Source organism: Passer domesticus, chromosome 32 (genome assembly GCF_036417665.1).
Source record: "Passer domesticus isolate bPasDom1 chromosome 32, bPasDom1.hap1, whole genome shotgun sequence".
Classification (NCBI taxonomy): domain Eukaryota; kingdom Metazoa; phylum Chordata; class Aves; order Passeriformes; family Passeridae; genus Passer; species Passer domesticus.
In genome coordinates, this window is record NC_087505.1 from 3,048,664 (window position 1) to 3,065,858 (window position 17,195).

The 17,195-nt window shown below is 62.7% G+C and overlaps 1 protein-coding gene across 1 annotated transcript; it reads right to left on the bottom strand.

Annotated features, from left to right (window-relative positions):
• Positions 1 to 105: 105 nt before the first annotated feature.
• Positions 106 to 3,255, bottom strand: LOC135288088 (Fc receptor-like protein 4). Its single transcript, XM_064401369.1, has 7 exons — positions 3,207 to 3,255; positions 2,612 to 2,632; positions 2,275 to 2,505; positions 1,803 to 2,057; positions 1,368 to 1,625; positions 877 to 1,179; positions 106 to 131 (listed from the first exon to the last, which is right to left on the bottom strand). The coding sequence occupies exons 1-7, from the start codon at positions 3,253 to 3,255 to the stop codon at positions 106 to 108; spliced, it is 1,143 nt and encodes a 380-aa protein (XP_064257439.1).
• Positions 3,256 to 17,195: the final 13,940 nt, after the last annotated feature.

Genomic DNA, 17,195 nt, shown 5'->3' on the forward strand with positions numbered 1-17,195 from the left:
ATTCTCCGGGGGATAAGGGGGTTCTGGGGGGCGTGTGGGGATAAGGGGGGGTCTGATGGGTGTGTGGGGAGGGGGTCAAGGAGAGTCATGGCTGGAGCTCCCCACTCACCTGTCCTGGGATTTCCTGGCAGCTGCAAGACAAAGAGGATGGGGTGACCATGGGGTGCCCTGGGCCCCAACACCCCCTGGGGACCTTTCAATGCCCACTGGACCCCTGAGCCCCCACCAGACACTGATTTCTACTGGACTACTGCCCCTGCACCCCAAACCACACCTGAGGAGCCCCAGAACACCTGAGCCACCCAGGTACACCCACCCCCTCCCCAGGACCCCTGAACCACCACAGGACCCTGATTCTTCACACCCTGAGCACCCCTCAAACCCCCAAGAACCCCAAGAATGGAATGCAGGGAAGCCTCCAAACTGCTCCAGGATCCCTGAAGAGCTCTCAACATCCCTGCACAACTCTCCAACACCTCCCTAAAAGCCCCCAGGAGATCCCAGTGACACCCCAATATTCCTCAAGGCTCTTCCTGGGGCAGCCCAGGACCCTCCAAAATGCCCCCAAACCTGTGAGCTCCCCAAGCAAAGGTCACTGGGGGCTCAGCTTCCTTCAGGTCAGGGGCTTTGGGTGATGCCCCAACAGCCCCCCAGTGTGTGGGGCTTCCCCCATTCCTGCAGGACCCCCATCTCCCCCCAGTGTCACCCACCCCGGCGGTGCCACCAGTGACAGCCCCCGATGACAGCCAGGAGCAGGAGCAGGAACAGGAGGGTCCTGCCGACATTGACAGCCACTGCTGGGGACAGAGGGGACACATCAGTGCCACCACTCACCTCAGGTGCCTTTTACCACCCAGTGACCCCGTGTGACCCCACCTGTGAGCCAGGCTGAGCCAGGTGTCACCTCCAGGGCCAGCTCTGGGCTGAGTGCCCGGAACACGCGGTGCCCGTCCTGTCCCAGCTGGTTGGTGGCCACGCACTGGTAGGTGCCCGAATGTCCCACATCGATGTCCGTGAGCTCCAGGAGGGGACCCTGGGCCACCTCCTGCCCGTTGTGCAGCCAGGTGAAGGTGACAGGGGCTGAGCCCACCTGCACCGAGCAGCACAGGGTCACGTTGTCACCTGCATGCACCTGGTGTGCCAGGGGACCGGGGGTGATGGTGGCATTGGCCACGGGCACTATGGGGACACAGACAGGGCTGAGGCCACAGGGAGGGGCTGGCAGCTGGCAGGGGGAGGGGGTATATGGACATGGGGGGCTGTGTGTAATGGAGGATATCAGGGGTGGGTCACACCACAGAGGGATGAGGGGCCACAGGGCAGATACTGGGGGACCCAGTAGACGTGTCTGGAGCACATGGACATACCCAGGCAGGGGATCCCGGGGGTCTCTGGGCTCACCCCGTGCCCATCCCCGCACTCACTGCGCACCGTGATGCGGAGCTGGGTGCTGCTCTTCCGCACGTTCCCCCCCTCGGAGCGCACCTGGCAGCTGTAATTCCCCGAGTGGGAGACCCCCACGGCGGGCACCAGCAGCTGTGGGGACCCCTGTGAGCCCCCCACCACCTGCCCGTCCCGGTGGAACACGTAGAGGAGGGGGGCTCGGGGCCGCAGGGGGCCTGGGGCTGCTGAGGCAGTTGAGACTCAGGGGGGACCCCTCGGTGGGCTCCGGGGGACCCTCCAGTACTGGCACCGAGAAGAGCTCTGGGAAGGAGAGGGGAGGTGAGGACTGTGACTCTGAGTCTGCTGGGAAGTGGCTTTGGGGTGTCAGGAGATTGGAGTTCCAGCTGTAGGGTGCTCACCATGCACTTTCACCCTCACTGGTGGTGACTGTGATATTCCTGAGCCCACCCAGCCCCTGCAGCGGTAGATGCCACTGTGGTTCAGCTGCAGGGGGGACAGGGACAGCTCGGTCCCCGTGAGGGACCTCCCCAGATCCTTCATGTCCCGGTAAAATCGCACCCTGGTGACCGGGTTGTCCTGCCGGCCCCGGCAGTGCAGTGTCACCGTGTCCCCCTCCAGCAGTGCCCGTGCTGGCACCTGCAGCACCAGCAGATCTGTGGGACAGGAGGGTCCCATCTCACTGAGGGGCTCGAGACAGGCCTCAGGTGTGTCCCGTGGCCCAGGGGACATCTGTGTGCACTGGGGTGCACTGGGATGTCCCTGTGTGCAGGGCACAGGCTCTCACCACAGGACGGGTGTGAGACCACCCACAGCGCAGAGCCCACCCAGAGCTGTCAGGGGCCACCCGGATCATTTAAGATCCCAACTCACCATCTAAGATACTCATGGCGGGGCTGAACCTGCTGCCGAGCCTGTAACATTGGTAGATGCCCCGATCAGTGACCTTGAATTGGTCGCGTCCCTCCTGCCCCCAGTGCTGCCCGTTCCTGTACCAGGTGGTGGCACTGTCGGTCCCCGAGCCCTGGCAGGTCAGTGTCACCCGGTCCCACAGCACCGCCGGCCTCCAGGGGGGCTCCACGAGGAGCTGGGTGGTCTGGGCACCTGCGGGTGACAGGGGACACCAGCCTGCCAGGGGACACCAGGCTGGCAGGGCCAGCGCGGGGCTGGGGACAGCGGGGTGGGGCCATGGCATCCCCCGAGGACTCACCAGCGAGGCCGAGGGTCTGGGCTGGAAGGGAGAAGGGAGAGGGCTCAGTGGGGGTGGCACTGTGGGGACAGCAGCACAGGGACACGGGGTGTGGGGGCTGTCCCCAAAAGGTCTCTGTGAGGACACCAGTGTTGTACCTGTGTCCCCACAGAGGTCAGGGACACAGCAGCCAAGCCATGCTCAGGCATGGGGACCCCGTGCTGCCTCAGGTCACCCCTACCAGCCCACAACCACATCCCCATGGCCCTGTGCCCGTGGTCCCACTCCTCTGGCACCTGTCCCCATGGCCCACAGACAGGGTGCTTGTCCCCTTGTCCCTGTCCTGCATCCCTGTGGCCCTGTCCCCACAGCTGCCCCAGCCCCAAGGCTCCTTCTGTCACATCCTTGTCCCCACATCTCCATCCTCCTGTTCCTGTCCCCACATCCCACTTCCCCTCCCTGTCCCCACTTCCTGTCCCCAAAGCCACCCCACAAACTCTGCTCACACTGGGCTCCATGCCCTGCTGGCACTGGGGACCTCAGGGGCCCCGCAGCCCCCCTGTGCCCCCTTCCCTCCCCATCCCTGGGTTGTCAGGCCCGTGCCCGGGGCACTCACCCCACAGGAGCAGCGCCACCTTCCTGGCCATCCCGCTCTCCCCAGCCATGTGGACTGGCTGTCACTCGCTGCTGTGGCCACCGCTCCCCTGGCTGGCAGCTCTTCGGATGAAGGGGAAGGAAGCGAGGTCACGTCTTGTCCCCACATGTTGGTGGCCCTTGGTGGGGGCAGGGTGGCCACAGGCTGGGGACCGGATGGGGATGAGGCTGGGTGGGACAAGGTGAGATTTGGGGTTCCCAGGAGTGGGGGGCTCAGGGGGTTTGGGGAGGAAGGGATGGGTGTCCAGGGGAATGGGGAGTGCCAGGGATGGGGTCCCTGGGAATGGGCGTCCTGAGGAGGGGGAGTCACCGGGGATGGGGGTGGCTATGGGAATGGGGGACCCCAGGGCTGGGGAGACTCAGGGATGGGAGTGCCAGGGGAACGTGAGCTCCAGGGATTTGGGGTCAGGGCATGGGTGTGCCAAGGATGGGGTGCAGGGGGAATGGGGGTTCCAGTGGAAATGAGGACTCCTGGGAGAATCAAGGTCCTGGGGGAAGGGAGATTTCAGGGTATGGAATGAACAGGTGAGGGTTCCTTGGGAATGGGGTGCTGGGCCATGGAGATCCTGGGGAATGTCAGTAGTGGGATGGGGGTCCCAGGCAAGGTGGGACATAAGGAATGGGGTTCCCATGATTTGATTTCCAGGGGAATGGGTGTCCCAGGGATGGGCAGTGGCTGGGTGGACCCGTGGGTCTCAGCTCGTTCCCTGGGTGCCTCAGAGTTTGGGGTGACCCAGAGCCAGCACAGTCCCCACAAGGTGCCAATGGCCTGGGAGTCACCCCAGACAGATTCCGAGGGGCTCTGGGTCAGTGGAGCTGCTGCAGAGGTGAGAATTCTGTGGTAGAAAAATGCCTTCCTGTGGTTTGCTCAGCCCTGCAAGAAGCACAAACCCCAAAGGGAGCCCAAGCAGTGGCTCTGCCAGGCCCTTTGATGGTTTTCAGAGCAGGGCTGGCTGGAAACTGCCCCTGCAGGGGCAGCTGTGAGAGAACCAGCCCAGAAATGCAGCAATTGATCATTCTGTCCCTTGCAGCATAGTTCTGAAAGCGCCCTTAAAACCCTGCAAAGACAACAACAATCTGCTCAACAACCTGCCTGGGTCCATCCTCCTTCCTGTCTCAAATTTGCAGGTCTTTGGAACGGCCCAGAAAGAATATTTGCATTCTGGTTTGGCCCTCAGACAAGAGGGAAATGTTTGGAAATATTGAGCAGTGACTCTGCCCATGGCCATGTTGGGGCTGTGGGGAGTGACCCTGTGTGGATTCCAGGTGTCCCCAAAGCTGCTCCATCCCTGCCCTCCTCACCTGAGTGAAAGGCTGAGGGTTTGCAGGGATTGTGGCATAAAGCCACCAGAGGTGCTGTTGTGGACCCAAGACCTGCCTGGGGTCAGGTGCTGCCTTCCTTCCATTTGGGATCATGGAGAGCGGACGCAGGCGTTGTGCAGGGCGTGTGCCTTGCCCCGTGACATTGCTACGCTGGTTCTGGGCACTACGATCCAACCTGCTGCCTTGGCGGCTTCTGCCCGCTGCCGATGATTGTGCTGGGGCCAATTGGCACCTGTGAGTTTGCAAAAGGAGCGATTTCCCCTCCTGGCTCCCGCCCGAGGCCGCCATGGCCCCTGAGGGGATCGAGCTCGACCGGGGCGCCCCCTGCTGGCCGGGAGTGCTCCCTGCAGCGCCCCCTGCTGGCCGGGAGTGCTCCCTGCAGCGCCCCCTGCTGGCCGGGAGGGAGCGCTCCCTGCAGCGCCCCCTGCTGGCCGCGGTTATAACTGCCACACAAACCAATAGCGCTGAGCGGGAGGGAAAGTTCTGGCTTTGTCTTGTTTGTTCTGTTGTGGTTTAGAAATTTCCTCATAAATAGCTGTCTTTCCTTTTCCTGCACTTTGGCATGGAAACCCCATCATTTTTGAAATTTAAAAAAGTTTTAGCAATGGGTCTTCTTTTTATTCCAGGAAAGTTCCCACTTTCCTTTGCAGATATTTCTCATTTTAATGGGTTGCCAACCCCTGGGTTCCAGCATGGATGGGACAGACACTCCAAGAGGAGACACGGTCATTGACATGGCCACCTCATGCTCTGCCTTTTAAGCTAGTTTGGCCACCAAGGGCTCTCCTCAGGTGGCACTTCTGGTCCCCCAGCCACTCAGGAGCTGGCTTGGGCAGAGTGTCACACTGTCGCCAGTGTGCCATGGCTGACCGACCGATGGACAGACGGGGCCCTGTCTCACCAAAAGCGAGGCCTGACCCATCCCTGCCACACACAGGTGTTCCAAAATGTCTCCCGACATCAAAGTTTTCCTGTCTCTGACACCCCACCCTGTGCCATGGCCTGATCCCGACTGCCCTGGAAAAGGGGGAGGCTCTGGAACCCCCACAGGGCCTTGGTGCCATCCTGGTGTGGGGAACACGGCAGAGGAGGGGTTGGGGACAGGGGACAAGAGAATCCAGAGCCCCCTGAAGGCCACTTTGGCCATCAGAGCAAGAAAGGTCCTGGGCTCTGCCAGGTTCGTCTGGCTGAGGAAACGTGCTGGGGAAAATGTCTGGGGTTTGTTCCTTGTTTTGTCTTTCCCTGGAAATCGTTCCTTTTGTGACCATTTGGACTCTGAAGCTTGTTGCTGTTGCTGTTGGTTTTATTCTGTCTCGCTGCTGTTTCAGGAAATTGTTCTTCTCTCAGCCCTTTGGGATCTTTGTGCCTCCACAGGGAGGGACAGGGGCAGTTTTTAGTGGCAGCATACACTCGAGTGGGTGCCCATGGGTGGGGACCCCCAGTGCCCCCAGTTCCCTCCAGTGTCACAGCACATTCCCGTAGATGTCACCGGGTTCCCGTGGTGGCCCCTGGTGTCCCCGCAGCTCCGCGTAGGTCACCTGGGGATCCTGGAGTGTGGTGGCACGGGGGGACACTGCGAGAGACACGGGCTGTGGGATCTGGGTGGGATGGCACTGGTGGGTGACGTGTCCCTCTGCGTGTGTCCCCCCTGTACTCACCCCCTGTTCCCTTGGTGACCACGACATGGGTGTACAGCACCTCCCCCTCCTCTGGGGGCGCCGGGGGATCCGGGGGGGCCCTGAGGGAATGAAGGGGGTGTGGGGGAGGGAATGGGAGGTCTTGGGGGTTGGGGTAAAAGGGGAGAGTGTGGTTTGAGCCCACCACTCACCTTTCTTGGTGCTTCCTGGCAGCTGCAGAGGAAAAAGGGGAGAGGTGACTGTGGGGTCCCAGGGCCCTGACCCCTCTCAGGATTCCTGAACCCCCACAGGACCCTCAATTCCTTTCAGGACCCCCGAGCATCATTGAAGCTTCCCAGAATTCATGAACCACCCCAGTGCCCCCCAAGGAATTCTGCCTCAAGAACCCAAAGCCCGGCAGAGACAGAGACCCCCCAAACACCCCCAAGGACCCTGACAGAGCCCCCAACATCCCTGCAGCACCCTCCAGCACCTCCCCAATCCCTACAGGACCCCCAGACAAGGTCACAGTCCAGGGGCTGTGAGTGCTGCCCTATCATTCTCCAATTCTTGGGACCTCTACAGCTCCCCAGGACCTCTGTCCCCCCATTGTCACCCACCCACACGGTGCCACTGGTGCCAGGCCACAGTGACATCCACGAGCAGAAGCAGGAACAAAAGGGCCCCTCTGACCCCTGCGGCCACTGCAAGAAACAGAGGGGGACACATCAGGGTCACCCATCATCCCAGGGGTCCTGCACTCCCTGGTTACGCTGTGTGACCCCACCTGTGAGCCAGGCTGAGCCAGGTGTCACCTCCAGGGCCAGCTCTGGGCTGAGTGCCCGGAACACGCGGTGCCCGTCCTGTCCCAGCTGGTTGGTGGCCACGCACTGGTAGGTGCCCGAATGTCCCACATCGATGTCCCCCAGCTCCAGGAGGGGACCCCGGGCCACCTCCTGCCCGTTGTGCAGCCAGGTGAAGGTGACAGGGGCTGAGCCCACCTGCACCGAGCAGTGCAGTGTCACGTTGTCACCTGTGTGCACCTGGTGTGCCAGGGGACTGGGGGTGATGGTGACATTGGCCACGGGCACTGCGGGGACACAGACAGGGCTGGCACAGGCGAGGTGGGATGGGGGTGCCGTGGGTGGGGTCACCCCAAGCCCGAGGGTCCCGCTCACCCAGGACGGTGACATTCAGGGGGTCACTCGTGGCCACGCTGTCCCCGTCGCTGACCCGGCACCGGTACTGGCCGCTGGCATTGTCCCCAACGTGGGGCAGCTCCAGTTGGTGTTTGGTGCCCAGCAGTGCCCCTGAGCCCTCCCGGTGCCAGGAGAAGGTCAGGGGACCTGTCCCCATGGCCACCGTGCAGCTCAGCACCAGGCGGTCCCCCAGTGCCACCTGTCCCCCAGGGGGCTGCACCGACAGGGACACCCCCGAGAACGGGACACCTACAGGGGACACAGGAGGGATTGGGGAGCCAGGAAGGGTGGGGGACACGGGAGGGGAAAGAGGGGGGATTGGGGCAGAGCAGAGAGGATCCCAGTGAGCAGAAGGGGACCCTGGGAGGCATGTTGGGACATGGGGACAATGGCGAGACCCCGTGGAAAGGGGGAGAGACCCAGGCAGGGATGGGGAACCACATGAGAGACTGAGGAGACTCAGGGAACGATTTGGGGTGTAGAGATGGGCGGGTGGAGGCTGGGAAGGAAGGGAGAACAGAGGGTGGAGCAGGGACCTTGGACAGGGTCAGAATCCAGGGAGGGCTGGGGAGGACACAGAGAGGGATGAGGGATCTGCAGGGGAAACTAGGCAGTCCTTGGGGAAAGCAAGAGGGACTTGGGAAATGGTGGGTGAGCCAGGGAGGAGTAAAGGGAGGGATGAAGGATTCAGGCAGTGCTGGGGAAACCCTTGGAGGATGTCGGGCTTCCCTGTCCCCATCCCTGCACTCACTGTGCACTGTCACTGTCACCCGCTCTGACTCCCACCACGATGACAAGCCATAGCCTACATTGCCCCTGCAGCGGTAGCGGCCGCTGTGGCTCAGCTGCAGGGGGGACAGGGACAGATCGGTCCCATCCTGGGGCCCCCTCAGTTGCTTCTCCTCATGGTAGAAGTACACATATGTGAGCGGATTGTCCTGCCTCCTCCGGCAGCGCAGTGTCACCGTGTCCCCCTCCAGCAGTGCCCGCGCTGGCACCTGCAGCACCAGCCGGTCTGGGGGACAGAGGGGACCTGTCACACCGGGGGCATCAGGAGGGTGATGATGGCACTGGGAGGCACCAGGGACCTCCCATTGTGAGAGAGAAGTCTCCTTGTACTGGGATGAGAGCAGGGGACAGGCTGTGCTCACACAGGAGGTGACCCATGGAGCAGAGCCCACCCAGAGCCCTTGGGGTCCCCGCGGGTGCCAGCCTGGGGACACCCAAACCCCCCTCACCGTCTGTGACTGTCACGTTGGGGCTGCGCCCGGTGTCGGGTCTGTCACAGGTGTAGGTGCCACTCTCGGTGACACTGAGGCGGTCACCTCCCTCCTGCCACCAGCGCTGCCCGACCTTGTACCAGGTGGTGGCACCGGCTGTCCCCGAGCCCTGGCAGGTCAGTGTCACCCGGTCCCACAGCACCGCCGGCCTCCAGGGGGGCTCCACGAGGAGCTGGGTGGTCTGGGCACCTGCGGGTGACAGGGGACACCAGGCTGGCAGGGGACACCAGGCTGGCAGGGGACACCAGGCTGGCAGGGCCAGCGCGGGGCTGGGGACAGCGGGGTGGGGCCATGGCATCCCCCGAGGACTCACCAGCGAGGCCGAGGGTCTGGGCTGGAAGGGAGAAGGGACAGGGCTCAGTGGGGGTGGCACTGTGGGGACAGCAGCAGGGGGACACGGGGGGTGGGGGCTGTCCCCACAAGGTCTCTGTGGGGACACGGGTGTGGCACAGATGTCAGAAGGACAGGGACACAGCAGCCAAGACATGCTCAGGCATGGGGACCCGGTGCAGGCTCAGGTCACCCCTGCCAGCCCCACAGCCACATCCCCATGGCCCTGTGCCCGTGGTCCCACTCCTCTGGCACCTGTCCCCATGGCCCAAGCACAGGGTGCTTGTCCCCTTGTCCCTGTCCTGCATCCCTGTGGCCCTGTCCCCACAGCTGCCCCAGCCCCAAGGCTCCTTCTCTCACACCCTTGTCCCCACATCTCCATCCCCCTGTTCCTGTCCCCACATCCCAGTTCCCCTCCCTGTCCCCACTTCCTGTCCCCACAGCCACCCCACAACTCTGCTCACACTGGGCTCCATGCCCTGCTGGCCTTGGGGACCTCAGGGGACACCGCAGCCCCCCTGTGCCCCCTCCCCTCCCCATGCCTGGGCTGTCAGGCCCGTGCCCGGGGCACTCACCCCACAGGAGCAGCGCCACCTTCCCGGCCATCCCGCTGTCCCCAGCCGTGTGCACTGGCTGTCACTCGCTGCCGGGGGTGGCTGTCCCCTCGCTGGCGGCTCTTTGGCCAAAGGGGAAGGAAGCAAGGTCAGGTGTCACCTTCATGTGGAGGTGGCACCGGGTGGGGGCAGGGTGGCCACAGGCTGGGGACCGGATGGGGATGAGGCTGGGTGGGACAAGGTGAGATTTGGGGTTCCCAGGAGTGGGGGGCTCAGGGGGTTTAGGGAGGCAGGGATGGCTGTCCAGGGGAATGGGGAGTGCCAGGGATGGGGGTCCTGAGGAGGGGGAGTCACCAGGGATGGGAGTGCAATGGGAATGGTGGTAACCAGAGGTGGGGGGATTCAGGGATGGGAGTGCCAGGGGAAGGTGGGCTCCAGGGATTTGGGGTCATGGCATGGGTGTGCCACGGGTGGAGTGCAGAGGGAATGGGGGGTCCCGTGGGAATAGGGAGTCCTGGGAGAATCAAGGTCCTGGGAGAAGGGAGATTTCAGGGGATGGAATGAACAGGAGAGAGTTCCTTGGGAATGGGGTGCTGGGCCATGGGGATCCTGGGGAATGTCAGTGCTGGGATAGGGATCCCAGGCAAGGTGGGACATAAGGAATGGGGTTCCCATGATGTGATTTCCAGGGGAATGGAGGTCCCAGGGATGGGCAGTGGCTGGGTGGGCACAGGGGTCACAGCTTGTTCCCTGGTTGCCTCAGATTTTGGAGTGACCCAGGGCCCAGCAGAGACCCCACAAGGTGCCAATGGCCTGGGGGTCACCCCAGACAGATTCCGAGGGGCTCTGGGTCTGTGGAGCTGCTGCAGAGGTGAGAATTCTGTGGGGGAAAAAGGCCTGCCTGTGGTTTGCTCAGCCCTGCAAGAAGCACAAACCCCAAAGGGAGCCCAAGCAGTGGCTCTGCGAGGCCCTTTGATGGTTTTCAGAGCAGGGCTGGCTGGAAACCGCCCCTGCAGGGGCAGCTGTGAGGGAACCAGTCCAGAAATGCAGCAATTGATCACTTTGTCCCTTGCAGCAAGGTTCTGAGAGAGCCCCAGAAACCCTGCAAAGACAACAACAATCTGCTCAACAACCTGCCTGGGTCCCTCCTACTTTCTGATTCAACCCTGCAGCCTTTTGGAAGGGGTCAGGAAGAATATGTGTGTTTGGCAGTCAGACAAGAGGGAAAAGTGTGCAAATACCGAGCAGTGACTCTGCCCCCGTGGCCGTGTTGGGTCTGTGGGGAGTGACCCTGTGTGGATTCCAGGTGTCCCCAAAGCTGCTCCATCCCTGCCCTCCTCACCTGAGTGAAAGGCTGAGGCTTGGCAGGGATTGTGGCATAAAGCCACCAGAGGGGCTGCTGTGGACCCAAGACCTGCCTGGTGTCAGGTGCTGCCTTCCTTCCATTTGGGACCATGGAGAGCGGTTGCGGGCATTGCGCAGGGTGTGTGCCAGGCCCAGGACACTGCTAGGCTGCCACTTGGCACTAGGATCCAACCTGCTGCCTTGGCGGGTTCTGCCTGCTGTAAGTGGTAGTGCCAGGACCGATTGGTGGCCACGAGTTTGCAAAAGGAGCGATTTCCCCTCCTGGCTCCCGCCCGAGGCCGCCATGGCCCCTGAGGGAATCGAGCTCCACCGGGGCGCCCCCTGCTGGCCGGGAGGGAGCGCTCCCTGCAGCGCCCCCTGGTGGCCGCGGTTATAACTGCCACACAAACCAACAGCGCTGAGCGGGAGGGAAAGTTCTGGCTTTGTGGTGTTTGTTCTCTTCTGGTTTAGAAATTTCCTCATAAAAAATCTATTATTCCTTTTCCTACACTTTGCCCTGGAAGCCCCATCATTTCTGAAATTAAAAAAGTTTTAGCAATGGGTCTTCTTTCCATTCCAGGAACGTTTCCATTTTCCTTAGCAGATATTTCTCATTTAAACGAGTTGCCAACTTCTGGGTTCCACGGTGAATGGCACAGACACCCCAAGAGGAGACAGGGTCATTGACTCGGCCACCTCATCCTCTGCCCTTTAAGCCAGTAGGGCCACCAAGGGCTCTCTCCCCAGGTGGCACTTCTGGTCCCCCAGCCACTCAGGAGCTGGCTTTGGCAGAGTGTCACACTGTCCCCAGTGTGCCATGGCTGACAGACTGATGAACAGATGGGGCCCTGTCTCACCAAAAGCAAGGCTGACCCAGCCCTGCCACACACAGGTGTTCCAAAATGTCTCCAGACATCAAAGTTTTCCTGTCTCTGACACCCCACCCTGTGCCATGGCCTGATCCCCACTGCCCTGGAAAAGGGGGAGGCTCTGGAACACCCCCAGGGCCTTGGTGCCATCCTGGTGTGAGGAACACGGCAGAGGAGGGGTTGGGGACAGGGGACAAGAGAATCCAGAGCCTCCTGAAGGCCGCTTTGGCCATCAGAGCAGTGAAGGTCCTGGGCCCTGCCAGGTTCCTCTGGTAAAGTAAAAGAGCTGGGGACAGCATCTGGGGTTTGTTCCTTTATGGAAATCGTTCTTTTGTGGCCCTTTGGGTTCTGAACCTTGTTGCAGTTGGTTTTGTTCTCTCGTTGCTGTTTCAGGAAATTGTTCTTCTCTCAGCCCTGTGGGATCTTTGTGCCTCCACAGGGAGGGGCAGCAGCTCCTGGTTTTTGTGGCAGCCCAGAACTGGAGAATCCCATTCCTAAATCCCAACAAAGCTGAACAAACACCATTTCTTCCAGTTTAACCAAAAATCTGCATTTTTTATGAAATAAGAAGGAAATGGGTGCTGTGCCCTCTGGCACTGGGAGGAGCCTGGGGAGCCATGGGTGTACTGGGAGCACTGGGAGGGGGAAAGGTGAGCACTGGTTGCCCTGTGCAGCCCCCCCTGACTGGTGGTCATCAGCCTGGGCAGGATGGGCCAGCACGGGAGTCATGGGATGGGGAGTCCCAGTGTCCCCCAGTGTCACAGCACATTCCCACAGGTGTCACTGGTGTCCTGCAGTCGCCCATGTGGTCCTGGCAGCTCTGCGTGGGTCACCTGGAGGTCCTTGGGGGGCCCTGTAAGAGACACCTGGCTTGGGGTGACACCCATGGGTGACATGCCCGTGTCCCCACCCATCCCCCACACTCACCCCCTGCCCGCTCAGTGTCCAGCTCCTCCCCCTCCACCGGGGGATAAGGGGGTTCTGGGGGGGCCCTGTGGGGATAAGGGGGGGTCTGATGGGTGTGTGGGGAGGGGGTCAAGGAGAGTCATGGCTGGAGCTCCCCACTCACCTGTCCTGGGATTTCCTGGCAGCTGCAAGACAAAGAGGATGGGGTGACCATGGGGTGCCCTGGGCCCCAACACCCCCTGGGGACCTTTCAATGCCCACTGGACCCCTGAGAGCCCAGCAGACACTGATTTCTACTGGACTACTGGCTCTGCACCCCAAACCACACCCGAGGAACCCCAGAACATCTGAGCCACCCAGGTACTCCCACCCTCTCCCTAGGACCCCTGAACCACCAGGGGACCCTGATTCTTCACACCCTGAGCACCCCTCAAACCCCCAAGAACGGAATGCAGGGAAGCCTCCAAACTGCTCCAGGATCCCTGAAGAGCTCTCAACATCCCTGCACAACTCTCCAACACCTCCCTAAAAGCCCCCAGGAGATCCCAGTGACACCCCAATATTCCTCAAGGCTGTTCCTGCGACAGCCCAGGACCCTCCAAAATGTCCCCAAACCTGTGAGCTCCCCAAGCAAAGGTCACTGGGGGCTCAGCTTCCTCCAGGTCAGGGGCTTTGGGTGATGCCCCAACAGCACCCCCAGTGTGTGGGGCTTCCCCCCATTCCTGTAGGACCCCCATTTCCCCCCAGTGTCACCCACCCCGGCGGTGCCACCAGTGACAGCCCCCGATGACAGCCAGGAGCAGGAGCAGGAACAGGAGGGTCCTGCCGACATTGACAGCCACTGCTGGGGACAGAGGGGACACATCAGTGCCACCACTCACCTCAGGTGCCTTGGACCCCCCAGTGGCCCCGTGTGACCCCACCTGTGACCCAGGCTGAGCCAGGTGTCACCTCCAGGGCCAGCTCTGGGCTGAGTGCCCGGAACACGCGGTGCCCGTCCTGTCCCAGCTGGTTGGTGGCCACGCACTGGTAGGTGCCCGAATGTCCCACATCGATGTCCCCCAGCTCCAGGAGGGGACCCCGGGCCACCTCCTGCCCATTGTGCAGCCAGGTGAAGGTGACAGGGGCTGAGCCCACCTGCACCGAGCAGCGCAGGGTCACGTTGTCACCTGTGTGCACCTGGTGTGCCAGGGGACTGAGGGTGATGGTGGCATTGGCCACGGGCACTGCGGGGACACAGACAGGGCTGGCACAGGAGAGGTGGGATGGGGGTGCCGTGGGTGGGGTCACCCCCAGCCCGAGGGTCCCGCTCACCCAGGACGGTGACATTCAGGGGGTCACTCGTGGCCACGCTGTCCCCGTCGCTGACCCGGCACCGGTACTGGCCGCTGGCATTGTCCCCAACGTGGGGCAGCTCCAGTTGGTGTTTGGTGCCCAGCAGTGCCCCTGAGCCCTCCCGGTGCCAGGAGAAGGTCAGGGGACCTGTCCCCATGGCCACCGTGCAGCTCAGCACCAGGCGGTCCCCCAGTGCCACCTGTCCCCCAGGGGGCTGCACCGACAGGGACACCCCCGAGAACGGGACACCTACAGGGGACACAGGAGGGATTGGGGAGCCAGGAAGGGTGGGGGACACGGGAGGGGAAAGAGGGGGGATTGGGGCAGAGCAGAGAGGATCCCAGTGAGCAGAAGGGGACCCTGGGAGGCATGTTGGGACATGGGGACAATGGCGAGACCCCGTGGAAAGGGGGAGAGACCCAGGCAGGGATGGGGAACCACATGAGAGACTGAGGAGACTCAGGGAACGATTTGGGGTGTAGAGATGGGCGGGTGGAGGCTGGGAAGGAAGGGAGAACAGAGGGTGGAGCAGGGACCTTGGACAGGGTCAGAATCCAGGGAGGGCTGGGGAGGACACAGAGAGGGATGAGGGATCTGCAGGGGAAACTAGGCAGTCCTTGGGGAAAGCAAGAGGGACTTGGGAAATGGTGGGTGAGCCAGGGAGGAGTAAAGGGAGGGATGAAGGATTCAGGCAGTGCTGGGGAAACCCTTGGAGGATGTCGGGCTTCCCTGTCCCCATCCCTGCACTCACTGTGCACTGTCACTGTCACCCGCTCTGACTCCCACCACGATGACAAGCCATAGCCTACATTGCCCCTGCAGCGGTAGCGGCCGCTGTGGCTCAGCTGCAGGGGGGACAGGGACAGATCGGTCCCATCCTGGGGCCCCCTCAGTTGCTTCTCCTCATGGTAGAAGTACACATATGTGAGCGGATTGTCCTGCCTCCTCCGGCAGCGCAGTGTCACCGTGTCCCCCTCCAGCAGTGCCCGCGCTGGCACCTGCAGCACCAGCCGGTCTGGGGGACAGAGGGGACCTGTCACACCGGGGGCATCAGGAGGGTGATGATGGCACTGGGAGGCACCAGGGACCTCCCATTGTGAGAGAGAAGTCTCCTTGTACTGGGATGAGAGCAGGGGACAGGCTGTGCTCACACAGGAGGTGACCCATGGAGCAGAGCCCACCCAGAGCCCTTGGGGTCCCCGCGGGTGCCAGCCTGGGGACACCCAAACCCCCCTCACCGTCTGTGACTGTCACGTTGGGGCTGCGCCCGGTGTCGGGTCTGTCACAGGTGTAGGTGCCACTCTCGGTGACACTGAGGCGGTCACCTCCCTCCTGCCACCAGCGCTGCCCGACCTTGTACCAGGTGGTGGCACCGGCTGTCCCCGAGCCCTGGCAGGTCAGTGTCACCCGGTCCCACAGCACCGCCGGCCTCCAGGGGGGCTCCACGAGGAGCTGGGTGGTCTGGGCACCTGCGGGTGACAGGGGACACCAGGCTGGCAGGGGACACCAGGCTGGCAGGGGACACCAGGCTGGCAGGGCCAGCGCGGGGCTGGGGACAGCGGGGTGGGGCCATGGCATCCCCCGAGGACTCACCAGCGAGGCCGAGGGTCTGGGCTGGAAGGGAGAAGGGACAGGGCTCAGTGGGGGTGGCACTGTGGGGACAGCAGCAGGGGGACACGGGGGGTGGGGGCTGTCCCCACAAGGTCTCTGTGGGGACACGGGTGTGGCACAGATGTCAGAAGGACAGGGACACAGCAGCCAAGACATGCTCAGGCATGGGGACCCGGTGCAGGCTCAGGTCACCCCTGCCAGCCCCACAGCCACATCCCCATGGCCCTGTGCCCGTGGTCCCACTCCTCTGGCACCTGTCCCCATGGCCCAAGCACAGGGTGCTTGTCCCCTTGTCCCTGTCCTGCATCCCTGTGGCCCTGTCCCCACAGCTGCCCCAGCCCCAAGGCTCCTTCTCTCACACCCTTGTCCCCACATCTCCATCCCCCTGTTCCTGTCCCCACATCCCAGTTCCCCTCCCTGTCCCCACTTCCTGTCCCCACAGCCACCCCACAACTCTGCTCACACTGGGCTCCATGCCCTGCTGGCCTTGGGGACCTCAGGGGACACCGCAGCCCCCCTGTGCCCCCTCCCCTCCCCATGCCTGGGCTGTCAGGCCCGTGCCCGGGGCACTCACCCCACAGGAGCAGCGCCACCTTCCCGGCCATCCCGCTGTCCCCAGCCGTGTGCACTGGCTGTCACTCGCTGCCGGGGGTGGCTGTCCCCTCGCTGGCGGCTCTTTGGCCAAAGGGGAAGGAAGCAAGGTCAGGTGTCACCTTCATGTGGAGGTGGCACCGGGTGGGGGCAGGGTGGCCACAGGCTGGGGACCGGATGGGGATGAGGCTGGGTGGGACAAGGTGAGATTTGGGGTTCCCAGGAGTGGGGGGCTCAGGGGGTTTAGGGAGGCAGGGATGGCTGTCCAGGGGAATGGGGAGTGCCAGGGATGGGGGTCCTGAGGAGGGGGAGTCACCAGGGATGGGAGTGCAATGGGAATGGTGGTAACCAGAGGTGGGGGGATTCAGGGATGGGAGTGCCAGGGGAAGGTGGGCTCCAGGGATTTGGGGTCATGGCATGGGTGTGCCACGGGTGGAGTGCAGAGGGAATGGGGGGTCCCGTGGGAATAGGGAGTCCTGGGAGAATCAAGGTCCTGGGAGAAGGGAGATTTCAGGGGATGGAATGAACAGGAGAGAGTTCCTTGGGAATGGGGTGCTGGGCCATGGGGATCCTGGGGAATGTCAGTGCTGGGATAGGGATCCCAGGCAAGGTGGGACATAAGGAATGGGGTTCCCATGATGTGATTTCCAGGGGAATGGAGGTCCCAGGGATGGGCAGTGGCTGGGTGGGCACAGGGGTCACAGCTTGTTCCCTGGTTGCCTCAGATTTTGGAGTGACCCAGGGCCCAGCAGAGACCCCACAAGGTGCCAATGGCCTGGGGGTCACCCCAGACAGATTCCGAGGGGCTCTGGGTCTGTGGAGCTGCTGCAGAGGTGAGAATTCTGTGGGGGAAAAAGGCCTGCCTGTGGTTTGCTCAGCCCTGCAAGAAGCACAAACCCCAAAGGGAGCCCAAGCAGTGGCTCTGCGAGGCCCTTTGATGGTTTTCAGAGCAGGGCTGGCTGGAAACCGCCCCTGCAGGGGCAGCTGTGAGGG

Coding starts and splice junctions, on each gene's coding strand:
- LOC135288088 (XM_064401369.1), bottom strand. CDS start 3,255: ATGGCTGGGGAGAGCGGGATGGCCAGGAAGGTGGCGCTGCTCCTGTGG. Junction 2,058..2,274: donor CGCCATGAGTATCTTAGATG/GTGAGTTGGGAT, acceptor CCTGTCCCACAG/ATCTGCTGGTGCTGCAGGTG. Junction 1,626..1,802: donor AGTGAGGGTGAAAGTGCATG/GTGAGCACCCTA, acceptor CTGCCTCAGCAG/CCCCAGGCCCCCTGCGGCCC.